The 18,682-nt window shown below is 43.9% G+C and overlaps 1 protein-coding gene across 2 annotated transcripts in view; it reads right to left on the minus strand.

Annotated features, from left to right (window-relative positions):
• Nucleotides 1-17,047: 17,047 nt before the first annotated feature.
• The window catches only part of LOC102930263 (programmed cell death 6 interacting protein), a 55,471-nt gene continuing 53,836 nt past the window's right edge, over nt 17,048-18,682 (minus strand). For both annotated transcript variants that reach the window (XM_037890136.2, XM_037890135.2), the window contains exon 18: nt 17,048-17,705. In XM_037890136.2, coding sequence (XP_037746064.1) covers nt 17,540-17,705 — 166 coding nt within the window. In that variant the 3' untranslated portion in view covers nt 17,048-17,539. The remainder of the gene's footprint in view (nt 17,706-18,682) is intronic.

Consider the following 18,682-nt stretch of genomic DNA (forward strand, 5'->3'; position numbering starts at 1 on the left):
CTCCTCACAGACTTAAAATTTCATATTGCTCCTAGTCCCTGGCCTCCTTGCCCCCAACTTTACTTACTGTTGACATTCAAGACTGGGTCAGTTTCCCTACTCACCATGGTAGCTGACTCCTTGGACATTCCCATTCCTTATTTTCAAACTCTGATTCCCTCCTAAAACCCACCTCCATGCCATTTGTTTCAAATAGAAACTGATGTGATATGTTGTGATCATCTTTCCTTCCAAGACCATTCCTCCTTTGCCTGTCACTAGTTCCAAGGTTTTTTACCCACCCATTTGATCCTACCCCTTCAGCTGCTAACTTCCTTTGGCCCTCACTTTCACGCCCCTCCCTCCTCAGTAGCCTCACTTTCTTCTGACTCTTTCACATCAAAATAAAACCGTGTGCCCATTTTCCCTCACCCTCAAAAGGCTACCTGTGACCCCTACCTCTCCAGCTACCGCCCCATCTCCCTGCTTCCCTGCATCTCTAATTTCACTGAAAGAGCCATTTACAACCATTGCCTCAAATTCCTCTCCTCCAGGTCCATCCTTAAACTGGTTGAACCTCGATTCTGCCCTCCTCACACCACTGGAAACTTTCCCAGTGTGGTTTCTTATTATGTATTACTATTGGAGAATAGGTTTGAAATCAGCAAGATAAAATTCAATAAAGAAAGGCAGGTGCAATGTACTTCACTTAGGAAGGAAAAATCAGATGCACAACTACAAAAAGGGGAATAACTGGCTACGGGCTAGTACTGCTGAAAAGGATCTGGGGGGTTATACTGAATCATACATTAAATGAGAGTCAAACATGTGATGCAGTTGCCAAAAAAAGGTTGATCTCATTCTGGGGTTATCAACTAGAGTGTCGTATGTAAGACATGTGAAATAATTGTCCTGCTTTACTCGGCACTGGTAAGGACTCAGATGGAGTATTGTGTCCAATTCTGGGTGCCACACTTCTAGAAAGAAGTGGACAAACTAGAGAGAGTTTAGAGAGGAGAGCTACAAACATGATAAAATGTTTAGAAAACCTGACGTAGGAGGAAAGATTAACAAAAACTTGTCATGTTTAGTCTTGAGAAAGGAAGTGGGGAGGGAACCTGATAACAGTCTTCAAATATGTTAATAAGGGCTGTTATAAAGAGGACTGTAATCAATTGATCTCCATGTTCACTGAGGGTAGGACAAGAAGTAATGGGCTTCATCTGCAGCAAAGAAGATTTAGATTAGATATTAGGGTGAAAAAAAGTTATAAGGGTAGCTAAGCTCTGGAATAGGCTTCCAAGGAGGTTGTGGAATCCCCATCGTTGGAGGTTTTTAAGAACAGGTTGGGCAAACACCTCTCAGGGATGGTCTAGGTTTACCTCAGTGCCTCATCACAGGGAACTGAACTTCATGACCTCTCAAAGTCCCTTCTAACCCTACATTTCTATGATTCTATTATTCTCCTTGGCCAAATCTCAGGATCCCTACTCCATCCTCATCCTACTCTACCTCTCTGCTACTTCCATACTGTTAATCACACCCTTCGCATCCTGTCCTCCCTCAGCTTTCATGCCATTGCCCTCTCCTGGTTCTCCTCCTATCTCTCTAACCACTCACTCCTTCACTGGGTCTTTCTCTCCCCGGTCTCTGTCCTTAGTCCCGTCCTTCTCTCTCTCTCTCTTTTCACCCTTTCCCTGTACTGTATCATCTGCTCACATGGTTTGAACTGCCATCTCTACATTGACAACACACTCCTTACTTCTGACAGTCCCACATCTCTGCCGGTCCGCCATCTCCTCCTATGGCTCACTAACAACCCAAACATGGCCAAAACTGACCTCCATATCTTTCCTCTGAAACACTCTCCTTTCCCCTCCCTGCCACTGTCAACATTACCACTACTGCATTTCCCATTTTAGCAGTCTCCAGTTTTTCGAGCACTTCAAATCCATCAAATGTTTCGCAAAAGCCTCTTGGTAATGGGATACAGAGCTTTTCAAGAGGTTAAGGATGAGCATGAAGACTGATCATTCCTCTCGTCTACAGAGGATAATGCTCCAGGTCAGGCTTCCAGCGCACTGGTAGAGTGGAGCTGGGAAGTTTAAACTGGTTCCTGTGCTGTAGCTGTTCTGTGGATAAACCAGAGGTGAAAGTAAGCTGGTATGCTCGGTACAGCAGAGCAGTGGCTGGAGCCCCAGACCTTTTAAATTGCCTCCAGAACCCCGCTGCTGGAGCCCTGGGGTAGCAGCTACAGGGCTCCAGCGGCTATTTAAAGGGCTCAGGGCTCCCCAGCTTCTACCGCCCCGGCTCTTTAAATAGCCGCCGGAGCCCCACCACCGCTACTCCAGGGCTCCAGGGGCTATTTAAAGGACCAGGGTGGTAGAAGCAGAGGAGCCACAGGCCCTCTAAATAGTCCCCATAGCCCCGGGCTGCTGCTGCTGTTGCTACCCCAGTGGGGAAGGAGGGGAGGAGGAGAAGAAGGAGGAGGGGGCACTTACCTTACAGGGTGGGCTGGGGCTGGCTCTGATGCCCTCAGCCCCGCCCCTTCCGCCCTAGGCCCCAACCCTTCCGGGGGCCAGAGCTGGCTCCAGCGTACCGGTAAGTCACTCGACTTAACTTTCACCCCTGGGATAAACAGACAATTCTCCAGGGCCATCAATCTGGCAGCTTCCCTGAGCACGACACATTCATTTAAATAAAACTTGGCATTGCTTAATTAAAGGTGATAGTCCCTCCTTTCCACCTCCTTAAATCATACAAAGCTGCCCCTTTTATGCATACATCAAGCCAAAAAGACCAGTTGATAATGTGCAGCAGTTTTCGTTGTTAAATGATACCAGACTGCCCTCTACTGTAGATACAGTACTTAGCATCTTTCCAAGTGAAAAACTTCTGTTGTGGTTCATTATCTGTTAATGCCAAGTATTTGAAAATTTCTAGTAACTATCAAGACTAGTTCTTATCTAACATGTATAAATATGACCCTTCTTCATAGATTTCCAGACAGAAACTTTTGTGGTCGGTATAATTGGAAGACATAATACAGAAATAAATTTCTTATAGTGAGATGATCTGTTTGCAGACTCCAAAATAGGTTAATTTACACAGATAAAAAAGGTCCTGCATGACCTGACAACACTGAGACTTAGAAATCCTTTGTGAACACATAACAGAACAACAAATGAGAGCTGTAATGACCCGTAGCCACATCCTTAGACGGATAACACAGTCATTAGCTGCCAGGTTATAATAGCACCTTCCATTTATATGGCACTTTCCATCCAAACTGCTTGTATTAGCTTTCAAGGCCCTTTACAATCTATCCCCACCCTATCGTCTCTCATTCACTACCGATGCTCACCTCCAATCAGGCATCATGCCAGCCTCCACTGCCCGCTTTTAAAATTTTCAAACAAGCACCATCATTCTTTCTCCTATGCTGCCTCACAAACTTGAAGGCTCTCTCTGTAAAAATCCACAAAGCTTCCTCATTACTTACTTTCAAATCCCTTCTCAAAACTCTTCTTTGCTGTGATGCCTTCAAAACACTTGTATTGTAGGCTGCTGATGGGCAGATACCACTCTGTATCGCAGATACACAGCATGATTGTCTGATCGTTTTCTTGAACTCCTCTGTTTGTGTCTGTCTGTTGCCTCTTGTTTTATAGTTAGATTGTAAGCTCCTTGGGGCAGGGACTGTCTTTTTGTTCTGTATTTGTACAGCACCTAGCACAATGGTGTCCTGCTCCCAGGTGCTATTGTAATACAAACAAACTTTGTATTGTAGCTTTTTTAATTTAAATTGAATTTAGTAATTTTGTATTAAACTACTATGAGTTCAGCTCCTGTTGCTACAGTTTCAAGCTTAACAGAGTGAAAATCACCTCTAGTGCTTTTTTCAAATTTGGAGATGCCAGGAACCCATGAAGACCAAGGTTAGCCACCACAGACACAATCACAAGTGCAAAGTCTTATTTGCACTACAAGTGTTATTAAAGCAATAAGTTACCATTACCCATGCATATATAAATCATACAAAAATCCACACTGGGTCTAAGACTGTATTCATACTCCCATCTTCAAAGATATTCAAGGGTCTGATGGATCTCTCAGTAGATGATCAACAGAGGGAAGGTTCCTGCTGGGGTTTCCAGTGGGGTCATTTCTTGGGGTCTTCCCACTTTTACCCAATCAGGGAACTTTTCTTATATTGTTGTTCTGATCATACCTCACACCTTATGCATATGCATGAGGTTTTCAACCCTCTTTTCCTTATCTGTTCTTCCACACCCCATTAATATTGGGGTGTCCCATTTTTATAGCTTGTTTCTTAGCTCCTCTTATTCTCTTTAGCATTTACGCACAACATGTAACCTGCGGTCAGGACAGGACAACATTCCATGATGTTACAATTAGGTGTCTCGTGATCTTGGACAATACATTGCCATCTATTGCAATCTAGTTTCTTGTAACATCACCTAAACTGTGATTTTACTGGCATAGGGTTCTTTCTAGGTCACCCACTCAGGTCAAGTATTCTTAAACCTATGGCTTAATATGGCTAAGCTAAAATCTTACAGGCCTCAGCCTGTGGACTTTGCATTCCAGCCATGGTTTACTTATATACCTAATACACACTCATCACTCCTAAATTCTTCTCAATCTTATACTTCTATAATCCTACAATTTAAATCTATTGAGTTTACATTAATTATAAGGATAGGTCCATCAATGGCTATTAGCCAGGATGGGCAGGAATGGTGTCCCTAGCCTCTGTCTGCCAGAAGCTAGGAATGAATGACAGGGGATGGATCACTTGATGATTACCTGTTCTGTTCATTCCCTCTGGGGCACCTGGCATTGGCCACTGTCAGAAGACAGGATACTGGGCTAGATTGACCTCTGGTCTGACCCAATAGGGTCATTCTTATGTTCTTATATATGAAATAGCATATGAATTGACCATAACACCAAATAACACGATGATAAATGGATGATAAAATGAACTAACTGGCTACAAATCGAAAAAACAACTAGGCTTTGCACACAGCAAATCACTTTATCTACCACTGGAATGCAGGCACTTAGCATCATCTTATTAGAATAAAATAAAAAATAATTAGCACTTTTCTTCCATTCATTTCATAAGGTGCGTATGCCTTATCCCCATTTTACAGGTGGGGAAACTGAGACAAATAGGTTGATTGATCTTCCTAAGGTCACATCAAAACTCAAATTTACTTCCATATATTCCTGCCATTAAATTAATTAAGAGTGTGCAGTGATCACACTAGTGCAGGGGCGGGCAAACTTTTTGGCCTGAGGGCAGCATCAGGTTTCAGAAATTGTATGGAGGGCCGGTTAGGGGAGGCTGTGCCTCCCTAAACAGCCAGGCATGGCCCAGCCCCCGCCCCCTATCCAACCCCCCCTGCTTCTCACCCACTGACAGCCCCCCCCGGGACCCCTGCCCCATCCACTTCCCCTGCTGTCTGTCCCCTGACCTCCCCCAACTCCCCCCCGCCGCCCCATCCAACACCCCCCCTCCTTCCTGACTGCCCCCCGGGGCCCCTGCCCCATCCAACCACCTCTTCTCCCTGACAGCCCCCAGACCCTGCACCCCAAATGTCCCCCACTGCTGCTCCCCACTGCCCCATCCAACCACCCCTCCTTCCTGACTGGCCCCCCCAGACGCCTGCCCCATCCAACCACCCCTTCTCCCTGTCCCCTGATCACCCCCAGAGCCCTCACCTGACTGCCCCCTGCTGCCCCATCCAACCCCTTCTCTCATTTCTGACTGCTCCCCCAAGGACCCCTGCCCCATCCACCCCCCCCGCTCCTTGACTGCCCCCCGCTGCCCCATCCAACCCCTCCTCTCCTTCCTGACTGCCCCCCCGGGACCCCTGCCCCATCCAACCACCCCTTCTCCCTGACCATCCCCAGAACCCCTACCCCCATTCAACCCCCTTGTTCCCCGCCCTCTGACCGCCCCGACCCCTAGCCACACCCCCAGCCCCTGACCACCCCCCAAACTCCCCTGCCCTCTATCCAACCCCCCTCCCCCACTCCCTGCGCCCTTACCGCACTCCCTGGAGCACCCCGGCTGGCGGCGCGGCTCCACCAGGACAGGCAGCCATGCCGCCCGGCTGGAACCAGCCACGCACCACGCAGCACAGAGCCCCGGGTCAGGCTGGGCTCTGCAGCCCCGCAGCCCACAGCATTGCGCCTGCGGCGCAGTGGGCTGAGGCTGCGGGGGAGGGGCCGGGGGCTAACCTCCCGGGCCAGGAGCTCAGGGGCAGGGCAGGAGGGTCCTGCGGGCCAGATGTGGCCCACGGGCCATAGTTTGCCCACCTCTGCACTAGTGCAGAGATTCAGCACATTCATTTCAAAAGGCACTGTGGATAAGAATTGAGTGTGTTATATAAGAGATCTGATTTCTAGTACCAGTTCTACCAGGGACGATCTTCTGCAACCTCTGTTAAATTATTTTTTAAAAATAGGTGAATGATGCATGCTTTCTAGGATAGCAGTGTGGCACCTTACTAAGTAAGGGCTACGAAGCGCACAGAATTAACACTAGTCAGTAGAAGACTTGAGATTAGACTTCATTGCTTCCAGTCCAACACACATTTTTCTAAGTCAAAGGGGGCAGAAACTGTACTTCTGGTCTAGAGTTCTGGTTTTGTGCCTGCCAGGTATGAGATTCAGTGTGGGTTGAAAGACCATGCACTGCTGTTGACTCATAAGAAGCACTTGGAGGCTGGAGAATGCTCAGTGCAGATGAAACGTTTGGATATTTTAACAGCAAGCCTCTAACCAACTACTGAGCATGTACAAGTGACAATTTTCAGAGGCTTATGAATCAACAAAATCTGAGCAGATTTTCACGGGGACAGGCAAAGATACCCTCCTGTTCACCCAGCCCTACCCATCTACCAAATTTCATGTTCTTGCTTCAAAGTATGGAGGTGCTAGAGCTCTCCAATGAAACCACTAGGAAAAAATGTTAACGTTGGAAAAAATTCTATTTTTCCTTAACCTCATTCTTGAAATCAGCTAAACAATTTTTGCTGATGAAGAGGTACAGAAAACAGCTAAAGTCCGGTAAAGTTATAAGCAATTGAAAACAGGGACTTATAATGAAAACTGTTAAGCAACTTTTACGATGGGTATAACTATCTTGCTCTGCCGATAATGCTGATTTAAATAGTTTTTCAGAAAGAGTTTCCCAAATCAGTTATTTCATATCCACAGGAACAGAAGTCTGTAAGGAGTCAATGTGTGATCTCACAGCACCAGAATTCCATAATAACTTTACTTGGGAAAAAGGCCTTAACATTCAAATCTAATGTAACTATTATTGTAAGATTATTTGGAAAAATGCATGTGCGTATGTCACATTACAGTAGCAGCAGTATCAAATCTTTGTATTTTATGTTCAGAGAAATTCTTTACTAACAGAAACACTAGTTTCCCTTAATTTAGCAATAATACTTCACCTAATAAACAGCACTGACTAAATGGAAATACTACACAGAAACCTTAACAATAAATGAACAACATGACTAACTGGTGGAGTTCTTGTTAAAACTATGAAAAAAATCAATTGGCAGTCATACTTAAGGTGACCAGATGACAAGAACAAAATATCGGGACACAAGGAGGAGCAGCCACAGGCTCACCCCCCAACCAGGGCCGGTGAAGCAAAAAAAAAAAAAAAAGCCAGAGTGTCGCTGACATCGGTTGAGACGCGGGACAAACAACTAAATATCGGGACAGTCGATTTTATCGGGACGTCTGGTCACCCTAGTCCTACTAGACAGTGGTGACTAATATGTAACAGCTCTGTTTCAGAAGCCTTTTCTAGCTGTACTCTTGTTTGATTCAATGCCATTTTGGGAGGTGAGGGAGAAATCTATGGAAAATTAGTGTGTAAAGAAATATTTTAAGTGATAGTAAGGCAAAACAACCAATGTTAATTATATGGAAAGTAACTTACATATGCATATACACTGTTTGTAGATAGACATACCTTTTTCCTGGTTTTATGAGTGGCAGACTGTAAGATCTTCGGACAAGGACCATGTTATCCTATGCATTTGTACTAAAGGTTCCATAGCTGACTGGGGCCCCTGGGCACTACCACTATAGCAAACTGAACAGTTTATAACCCAGAATTAAGTTAATTTCCTTGAGTTTATGGATCAAGACAATTATGTGATGTTGCCTTTCAAAATATTTACCACTAACGAATTGTAAGTATGTAAGTATAAAGTTAATATCACAATGTAAGAGTTGAGATAGATGCTGAATTTGAGCATTTATTACTCTTGGTAGAAGAATAATTTCTTTCTCATGACAAACTGTGCTGTTAGACTTCTCAGCATGAAAACTGAAATGAATGAGACCAAGATATTAATAGTTTTCCCCATGATACCTTGAGATAGCTGTAAATGACAGCTGTGTTGATTAAATTTGTACCCCCAGAATGAACTGAAAGATCACAGAATAAATACTGCAAGTGTTTAGTCTCAGCCAACCTTGTATTGACCCTGCTACCGGCAGTAAAGTCTCATCTGTTTCCTTTTCCTTTTGAAACTGCCAGTAAAAGGAACTAACTATTGCGGACATTTTTCTGACACCCCAGTGACTACTGAACTGTGGAGCAAGTTCACTTCCATGAGATTGTTAGGAAATGTTCTCCCTCTAATCTTCTTACAAGGACTTAAAAACACAGTCCCCTTTTTAATCACTTTTCTCCACTGTCATACCACTGGCTAGCAATGAAAAACTATTAGGTGTAGCAATGGTGTCATAATCAGTTTTTTCCAATTCTATTGTAATAGTATTATATCCACTGATTGTAACAACAAGGTAAACTTTAGGAGCCAAGACCTATCCTGGGAAGCCTGCATGCAGCCACTGATGCCAATAGTATGCACAAACTTGTATCAAACAGTGTAATTTGGCCCTAATTATAAAGTTTATGGTGATTATTTTGCCACAAATAAGCTACACCAAGGCACAAAATGAACCATTTAACACAGATGAAAGAGTCTGCTTAAAAACATAAGAAACCACTATCACAGTTAAAGGCAACTGCACTTGTATTCCCCATCTATGGTAACCAGGGGACTGTCAGGTCTCTGGCTCCCCAACTGTCACCTCTCTTGGGTGGAGACACGTCTCTCTCTCCCTTCTGATCGGGCTGCACAGTTCCCTGTCTTCACTATTATCCCCAGCAGAGCTAGGCCTGCTTGCTTTCTCTTCAGAGACGGTTAACAGTGTGAACGCCCATAGTTATAATTACCACACTGCTCATTTTATGCACTATAGAGAAAACATAAAAAACTATAAAAACGTACGTGCATACTAATAAGCTTCCCAGACATCACCCCAATCCTAACATGGGCTCTGGCAGGAGCAGTTCTTCAACACCCAATGAAAGGGGTTTCCTTGTAGTTTCAAGTTCATCACAGCTTCAACTCAGAACAGGCATACAGTTTTAGGGGGCCCAGTCCTTCCAATCCTTCCCTAAGGATTGGGGCCCTCTGTGGACCACAGGTCCTGTCCAATTGCTGGATCAGGAAAAAGGCCCTTTTAAAACCAGGCTATTTATTCAAAATCCTTTCTTTGTCTATGAGTACCTGGAGAATCCAGTCTGAACTAGTATATGAGACCTCACTGGATGTCGGGGGTGGCTTCAAAGGGACTGATATCCAGAGGAATTACATTAGCATCCCCCTCCTCCATCTCCCTGACCACTGCCACATCAGCATGGTTCAATTTGTGTTCTGAAGGTCAGTATCTGTTGTGATAAGAAAATTCCAGTCTCCCTGTCCGTTCAAGTCTTTGCCCTTTTGCCCAGCTTAACAACATTTCCCTCTATTTACGTCAACACCTGACCACCAAGAGCTATTGAAACAACTTCATTTTGATAGGACATTTCTACTAGCCATAAAAGGGCCTTACTGGATTTATAAGAGAGAAGTACTTCACAAAATAGCTGAGGGGATATTCCAAATCAACCACTTTGAACTGCAGCAAAGAAGCTCTAGGCTGAAACACAAGTACAGATGATAAAAGTATTGGGTTGTTGTTGTTTTTTAAATAAACCACACCGGAGCAAAGTAACATTTAACCAACAAGAAAAGGAGGACTTGTGGCACCTTAGAGACTAACCAATTTATTTGAGCATAAGCTTTCGTGAGCTACAGCTCACTTCATCGGATGCATTCAGTGGAAAATACAGTGAGGAGATTTATATACACACAGAACATGAAAAAATGGGTGTTTATCATGCACACTGTAAGGAGAGTGATCACTTAAGATGAGCTATTACCAGCAGGAGAGTGGGGGGGAGGGGAAAGAAAACCTTTTGTAGTGATAATCAAGGTGGGCCATTTCCAGCAGTTAACAAGAACGTCTGAGGAACAGTGGGGATGGGGGGGGAATAAACAAGGGAAAATAGTTTTACTTTGTGTGATGACTCAACCACTCCCAGTCTCTATTCAAGCCTAAGTTAATTGTATCCAATTTGCAAATTAATTCCAGTTCAGCAGTCTCTTGTTGGAGTCTGTTTTTGAAGAATAGCCACTTTTAGGTCAGAAATCGAGTGACCAGAGAGATTGAAGTGTTCTCCGACGTGTTCTCTGGTTTATGAATGTTAAAATTCTTGACATCTGATTTGTGTCCATTTATTCTTTTACGTAGAGACTGTCCAGTTTGACCAATGTACATGGCAGAGGGGCATTGCTGGCACATGATGGCATATATCACATTGGTAGATGTGCAGGTGAACGAGCCTCTGATAGCGTGGCTGATGTGATTAGGCCCTATGATGATGTCCCCTGAATAGATATGTGGACACAGTTGGCAACGGGCTTTGTTGCAAGGATAGGTTCCTGGGTTAGTGGTTCTGTTGTGTGGTATGTGGTTGCTGGTGAGTATTTGCTTCAGGTTGGGGAGCTGTCTGTAGGCAAGGACTGGTCTGTCTCCCAAGATTTGTGAGAGCGATGGGCCATCCTTCAGGATAGGTTGTAGATCCTTGATAATGCGTTGGAGAGGTTTTAGTTGGGGGCCGAAGGTGACAGCTAGTGGCGTTCTGTTATTTTCTTTGTTGGACCTGTTCTGTAGTAGGTGACTTCTGGGTACTCTTCTGGCTCTGTCAATCTGTTTCTTCACTTCAGCAGGTGGGTATTGTAGTTGTAAGAATGCTTGATAGAGATCTTGTAGGCGTTTGTCTCTGTCTGAGGGGTTGGAGCAAATGCGGTTGTATCGTAGAGCTTGGCTGTAGACAATGGATCGTGTGGTGTGGTCTGGGTGAAAGCTGGAGGCATGTAGGTAGGAATAGCGGTTAGTAGGTTTCCGGTATAGGGTGGTGTTTATGTGACCATCGCTTATTAGCACCGTAGTGTCCAGGAAGTGGATCTCTTGTGTTGACTGGTCCAGACTGAGGTTGATTTCACATTTGGGGACAATGTATACCTTCAAGTCAGCAGCACTGCTATGGGTACCCGCATGGCCCTACAGTATGCCAACATTTTTATGGCTGACTTAGAACAGCGCTTCCTCAGCTCTCGTCCCCTAATGCCCCTACTCTACTTGCGCTATATTGATGACATCTTCATCATCTGGACCCATGGAAAAGAAGCCCTGGAGGAATTCCACCATGATTTCAACAATTTCCATCCCACCATCAACCTCAGCCTGGACCCGTCCATACAAGAGACTGGACAGTCTCTACGTAAAAGAATAAATGGACACAAATCAGATGTCAAGAATTATAACATTCATAAACCAGTCGGAGAACACTTCAATCTCTCTGGTCACTCGATTTCTGACCTAAAAGTGGCTATTCTTCTTCAACAAAAAAACTTCAAAAACAGACTGCAAAGAGAGACTGCTGAATTGGAATTAATTTGCAAATTGGATACAATTAACTTAGGCTTGAATAGAGACTGGGAGTGGTTGAGTCATTACACAAAGTAAAACTATTTCCTGTTGTTTATTCCCCACCCCCACCCCCACCCCCACCCCGTTCCTCAGACGTTCTTGTTAACTGCTGGAAATGGCCCACCTTGATTATCACTACAAAAGGTTTTCTTCCCCCCCGCCCCCAACTCTCCTGCTGGTAATAGCTCACCTTAAGTGATCACTCTCCTTCCAGTGTGTATGATAACACCCATTTTTTCATGTTCTCTGTGTATGTAAATCTCCCCACTGTATTTTCCACTGAATGCATCCGATGAAGTGAGCTGTAGCTCATGAAAGCTTATGCTCAAATAAATTGGTTAGTGTCTAAGGTGCCACAAGTACTCCTTTTCTTTTTGCGAATACAGACTAACACGGCTGCTACTCTGAAACCTGTCATTTAACCAACAGTTATAACACACAACTTTGTGCTTAAAAACAGATATGTACATGAAAAGAATGAATGGATTTTTCTATTTCTTTCCCAGAAAAATTTCAAGAACATTGAAGTGAAAGCTGAATATAGAACCCAGACTTTCTAATTACATACCAATGCAAGAATAAACTAGAAAGGGAAATTTCTTACTATCAGGAATTTAAGTTCTAGGGAATATTTATCCAAAAGTTTAATTTTTGTACCACCATAAAACAAGATTTATAAATTGAGACACAAAAACCATTTATACTTAATTTAATAATTTGAGCACTAGGGCCAGTTGTAACATACAAGTTTAGAATTTAATTTAAAATATTGCATTCGGCCCATATACCACTGAAGTCGGCTACAGTCAGTGGAAGATTTCCATTATTTTCTAGTGGAACCAGGATTAGGCCCTAATTGTTGGTTTAAAAATGCAGTTATCTACTCTACTTTTTTCTGGTCTATAAAGACCCTGTGCAAACCAGATATGAGACATTGCCCTCCCTTTCGCCTTATACTGTATATTCATTAGAAAAACTAAATTCAGGAATCATGTTCCTCTCCATTCAACTGTTTGTGGGGAAAAAACACAAAGCGCCCATCTTAAACTCAGCTGTGTGGGAAGTGTGATTTTCACTCATATTCTACTTTTCCTGTTGCCCATCAGCGTCTGAGCATCTGCAAGTGGTGCTTCCTGTAGTTGAAACCCAATTCACATTTAACTTTTACACTTTCCCTTGGTAATAGCTAGGCAAAAAGGACACAGAGATTCAGATTTTCTAGACAGACTCATAGATTTTAAGGCCAGAAGTGACCATCATGATCATCTAGTCTGACCTCCTGCACATTTCAGGCCACAGAACCTCCTCGCCCACCCACTCCTGCAATAGGCTCATAACCTCTGACTGAGTTACTAAAGTCCTCAAATCCTGATGTAAAGACTTCAAGTTACAGAGAATCCACCATTTACTATAGTTCAAACCAGCAAGTTGCCGGTTCCCCATGCTGCAGAGGAAGGCAAAAAACCCAAAGGGGTCCCAGCCAATCCGACCTGGGGGAAAATTCCTTCCCAACCCCAAATATGGTGATCAGTTAGACCCTGAGCATGTAGGTCAGACCCACCAGCCAGATACCTGGGAAAGGTGAAGTAACTCAAAGTCCTCCCCATCTAGCATCCCATTTCCAGCAGCGAGAGATATTTGCTAATAGCAGTCATGGAACAGACCATGTGCCATTGTAGACAATATCATCATACCATTCCCTCCATAAACTTATCAAGTTCAGTTTTGAAACAAGTTAGGTTTTTTACCCCCAGTACACCCCTTGGAAGGCTGTTCCAGAACTTCACTCCTTTGATGGTTAGATGTCTAATTTCTAGCCTAAACTTGTTGATGGCCAGTTTGTATTCATTTGTTCTTGTGCCCTCTCTCTAATGGAAATACTTCACCTCATACGTCCTAGGACTGTATCAGCCTTTTTCACGGCCACATCACATTGGCAGCTCATAGGCATCTCATGATCAACCAATACACCTAGCTCTTTCTCCTCTGTTGCTTCCAAATGATACGTCCCCAGTTTATAGCAAAAATTCTTGTTGCGAGTCCCTAAATGCATGCCCTTAACTATTACATTTCATCCCATTTCTATTACTCCAATTTTCAAGGTAATTCAAATCTTCTTGTATGATATTCCTGTCCTCTTCTGTATTGGCAATACCTCCCAATTTTGTCATCTGCAAATTTTATTAGCACACTTCCACTTTTTGTACCAGTCATTTGTTCTCCAATCTATATGTGGAAAATTAAAGTTTCCCATAATCACACAATTCCCCATAGTATTTATTTCATTAGTCTCTCTCTAAATCAGATCCTGGGGTTCTGTAGGCAACCCCAAAGCATTTTTCCAGTGGAGCCGTTACCTTTCATCCCCCCTCAGTAAAACCGATTCCGTTTTATCCATACTGTCACTTCTAATTTTTTTTACTCTCCCTAGTCATTAATATACAACACTATTCCCCAACCTTTACCTTTATTTCTTTCCTGAACAGCACATACCCTTCAATACCTGTACTCTAGTCATGACTACTATTCCACCGTGTTTTTGTTATCTCTGTAACATCTGGTTTCACTTCCTGCACCACTCATTTTAATTCACCCTTTTTGTTATCCAGGCTCTTTGCATTGGTGTGCAGACATCTTAGTGGTTTCTGATTGGCTTTGCCCAGATTCCTTGATGCAGCATAGTGGGAGCGTTTGCACGCAATATATGAACCTTGGAGGGGGAGAGAGAGAGAGAGCGCGAGCGAGCACGGGGGGAAGCATATATGCATATAACAGGGGTGGCCAAACTTAGTAACCCTCTGAGCCACATATGGCAATCGTCAGAAGTTCAAGAGCTGGGGGGTGCCTGCCAGGGCTTCAGCCCTGTTCCTGCTGAAGCCCAAGACCACAGGCACTGATTTTTGTTTTTGCTGGTGAATCCTGTCTACCTTCTAGTTTCACTGTGTCATGTACATGCTCCTGCCATCTAGCAGTGGTTTGTGTGTGCTGACCATCCTCTACTGTTTTCAGTGGGTGCTTGAGCCCCCAAGCACCCACAGAGTCAGTGCCTATGCCCAAGACCCCCCTCCCCATGGGGCAGAAGCCAGAGGTGATACTAGGGGGGGAGGGGAGGGCTCTCATGCCCCTCTCCCTGCAGATTTTTGCCAGGGTTTGCTAGTCCTGCTTGGTCACATGGTGCCGCCAGGTCCCCTCCCTGCACAGCCACTGCTGGAGCTGGCAAGCTAGGAGCTGCAGCCATGGGGAAAGGAAACTGCAAACAGTTGAGAGCTGGAGGAAGAGCCACTGCTTTTGCTGCTGCCTCTCCCCATGGAGCTAAAGCAGTAGCCCCTCACTGCAGCTTCCAGCTGTTTGCCACTGCTTCTCTACCCAGAGAGAACGCTTGGGAGCTGCAGGGAGGGAGGTTAAGAGGGAGACGTGACTCATGGTGTTGCGAGGTGGAGGAAAGGGGACGAACTTTTAAATTGTGTCCTCCCACTCTCAGCAGGCATCAGTCCTCCCTGGCAGAAGCCCTGAGGCGCCTCCCCCTGCCTGTCTGGTAGGTGGAGAATGGGGGTGAGGAATGCAGGAGGGCGCAGCATGCCACACTAACTGTAGAAGAGCCACATGTGGCTTGCGGTTTGGTCACCCCTGGCATAATTTACTCAGGAAAAAAAAAGTTTAGGAAAGATTTAAGATGTTTGCACTCAGATGGCATGGTGACTGGTACCCTCAAAGGCAGTAAGGTTTTAACTAAAACATGCCTTAATATTTTAATCATGTGTTTATATCAGATATTTAATTTGAAAAAGTGGTAAGTTATAAAAAGTGGCAATAGAAAGATTTGTGTTAGAAGGGATACGTTGTGTGAGGCAGTTCAGAAAATCTAAAATAAGTTGACTCATGGCACTATTGCAGGATACTGTCATACTGTGGACTAAACAGCAATACAGATTATCCAATCCCTTATCAAACATACCTCTAGAAATGCAGGCTGTCCCAAAGACATGGTTAATAGACGTTTCACAAAAACCATGAACCACAATCAACTTCCTCATACAAAATGAAATGTAAGCCTACATATATCATTGCTGGGGAAGGAAACGGAGAGTGCTGCTTCACCTGTGTGTCCCCGCCTTGCTTCAAAGCCTACAGAAGCCTCTCAGGTCTCAGTTATGTGGCTTTAGACGGGTAGGTGAGAACACTGCAAGTAGACCAAGCTCTACAGGAATATTCCCTAACCCAAAACCATGAGCCAAGAACAGCACATTACTACAGATTTACACTTGCCCCTTGGGAAGATCATTCCAGGTGCAGATGGCTGGAGAACCTCGAGAGGGAGCAAAGGACTGACGAGGAATGCAGCTCAGCAGGGAGTTGAAGACTGTCGAGCAAGCTCACTTTTTAAAAGTCTCCTCTTTTCTCATGCTAGAACAAGTGTTATAAAAATAATCTAGCTGTGGTGACCATTCTTATTTTTAAGATGTCTTAATTTACAAAGTTTTTCCACAAAAATTGCATTGATGACAAGCTCCCATAGGGAACTGTTTAGCCTTTTTCTTTGCTGAGAGACCTCAAAATGTAAATGGTAGAATCTTTTTATAAAATATGGAAGATGAGTACAGTAGTCATCAGATCCCTATTTTAAGCCTGGAGATGAGCCATGAAACATTGACTCTTGTTTTGAGAAGTTGATTCTGATCAGCCCATCTTTGGTCCTATGCCCATGCCCCTGACCTTGAATAGGTGAATGCAGTGAGCAGCTAGCTCTCCTGACTTTCTGGAGGTTTAGTGGGGAGGGGGCGGGAGGGAAGTGAGGAGGCCATGAAGTGGCAAAAACTTCAATTCAAAAAGTATCTTAAACAACTATTTTGAGTGTGTCCTAACTCAAATCCCTTGCCAATTTCACTTCAAGTTTGGTAGACAGATTCTACTAGACTTAGTCTAACCAGTGCTGAGCTGGTTGTTCCTTGGTTTGCCGATTAGCAGGTGGAATAAATGGAAACTCAGTTGCAATCTTAACTATGGAACAGCTGCTTCAGTTTCGTAGACCAGCAGAAGTCAAAGGACAAATTCACAACAGTCACACAAAACATCTTTTTTACAGTAATGAGAATAGCAAAATGTTTAACAAATGTTAAACTATTCTTACATCATTTATTTTTTATTTACTTATATGATTTACAAGGCCTTGATTAGACAAAATAGCAACTTGGTAACTAAACTCAAAACCAAAAAGAGATACAAACCAACAGAATATAGAAGGAAACCGCATGTAGTTCTTTAAAATATATCACACCCAATGCACGCACTGTTCAAATATTCCCATTACTATTGAAATGAAGATTTTTGTAAAGAAACATTTTGGTTTAGTTTAAGTGCAGTTACAGTTGAATTATGCTGTAATTTAATTCTGATCACATCGGGCCTAGTGTTTGGACTGCAGCAGCAGCAAATCTCTCAAGAGGTTTAGTGCAGTCAAAAACTGGAATACAGCTTTGAGTATTTAACAGACAGGAGCTATAGACTGCATTCAGTAGAGTATGATACATTAATTGGAGCTAAAGTTTTAGTATGCTTATTGCAAGTTTCTCTCATTTTTAACAGGCAGAACTTCTTTGCAGACATGTTATTGCTGTGGGTAATAAGGCTGTTGAGGGTAAGGGTATCCAGGTTGCTGAGGTCCTGGGTATGGTACTTGTCCAGGGTTCTGATACATTTGTGGTGCATATGGCAGATTATACTGGCCATAGGTGTAAGGATTGTAGCCCATTGGCATTGGCATCTGGCAATACCTGTGGAAAACAGCACCCATTAATTGCAAAAATTACAAGTTAAATACTGAGGCAGCAATAGGATGCAGCATGAGAGAGAAAGCTAAAAAGGCAAGGAACCCACGGCAGACAGTTGCAACTTGTTTCCCCCTTTACAGCATTTACTATTGCACATAAACCTCTAGGAAGCAGGTATTAAACCAACACAATACCTTGAAGTGAAATTCAGCTAAAGGAAAAAAACAGCAGCTTTTCATAACTAGGAAGACCATGACCCTGCTCTAAACCAATTTTTCCCCCCTTCTTAGAAACAATGTTGATTATAATTGTATTTATTAAGTATTTTTAGACTGTGCCAATTCACTGGTTAAGACAAGGTCTGCCTGGATAGCACTGTGTTCAATCAGGGGCAGTACTCAATGCAACAACAAAGGTGACTAATCGGAAGAGAGTCTGCCTCAGAAAGGGAGATATCAGATTCGATCTACTGGCTATAACAAGGTGGAAGAGAGACAGGAGTGGGAAAAGTCCACAGGGAGATAGGCAGGCATTAGCAGGAGCTGCAGCTGACAAATGACTCCCAATTCTGGCTATGCTCCTAGGGTGCAGGGAAAAAAGTCTCATCTCATGAGGTCATCCAGATGTTTGAACAGGATTCCCTTACTAGCCTCTTCTCCCCAGTGTCGGCTCTAGTTGCTACTTAATTCTCCATTCTTCCTTTCACATTTGTGTCTGGGGCAGTTAGAGGATATACAGGACATACATAGCAGCAGGTACCAGAGGAAAGGCAGACAAGAGGTCATATATATACTGCTGGTGGTGACCACAGGAAAAGTAAGGGGTTCTCGGATGATGAAGACTCCTTCCCTTTGCTCTCCTGGCAGCTTTGCAGAGTGCCAGAACAAGCTTTCAAAGGCTCCCTCCTGCTCTTGCTAGTGTCTTCACAGTTCTCCCCAACAAGACTCAGTCCCCACCCTGAGAGCGGCCACATGCCGTCT

The sequence above is a fragment of the Chelonia mydas genome, chromosome 2 (assembly GCF_015237465.2).
Source record: "Chelonia mydas isolate rCheMyd1 chromosome 2, rCheMyd1.pri.v2, whole genome shotgun sequence".
NCBI classification, from domain to species: domain Eukaryota; kingdom Metazoa; phylum Chordata; order Testudines; family Cheloniidae; genus Chelonia; species Chelonia mydas.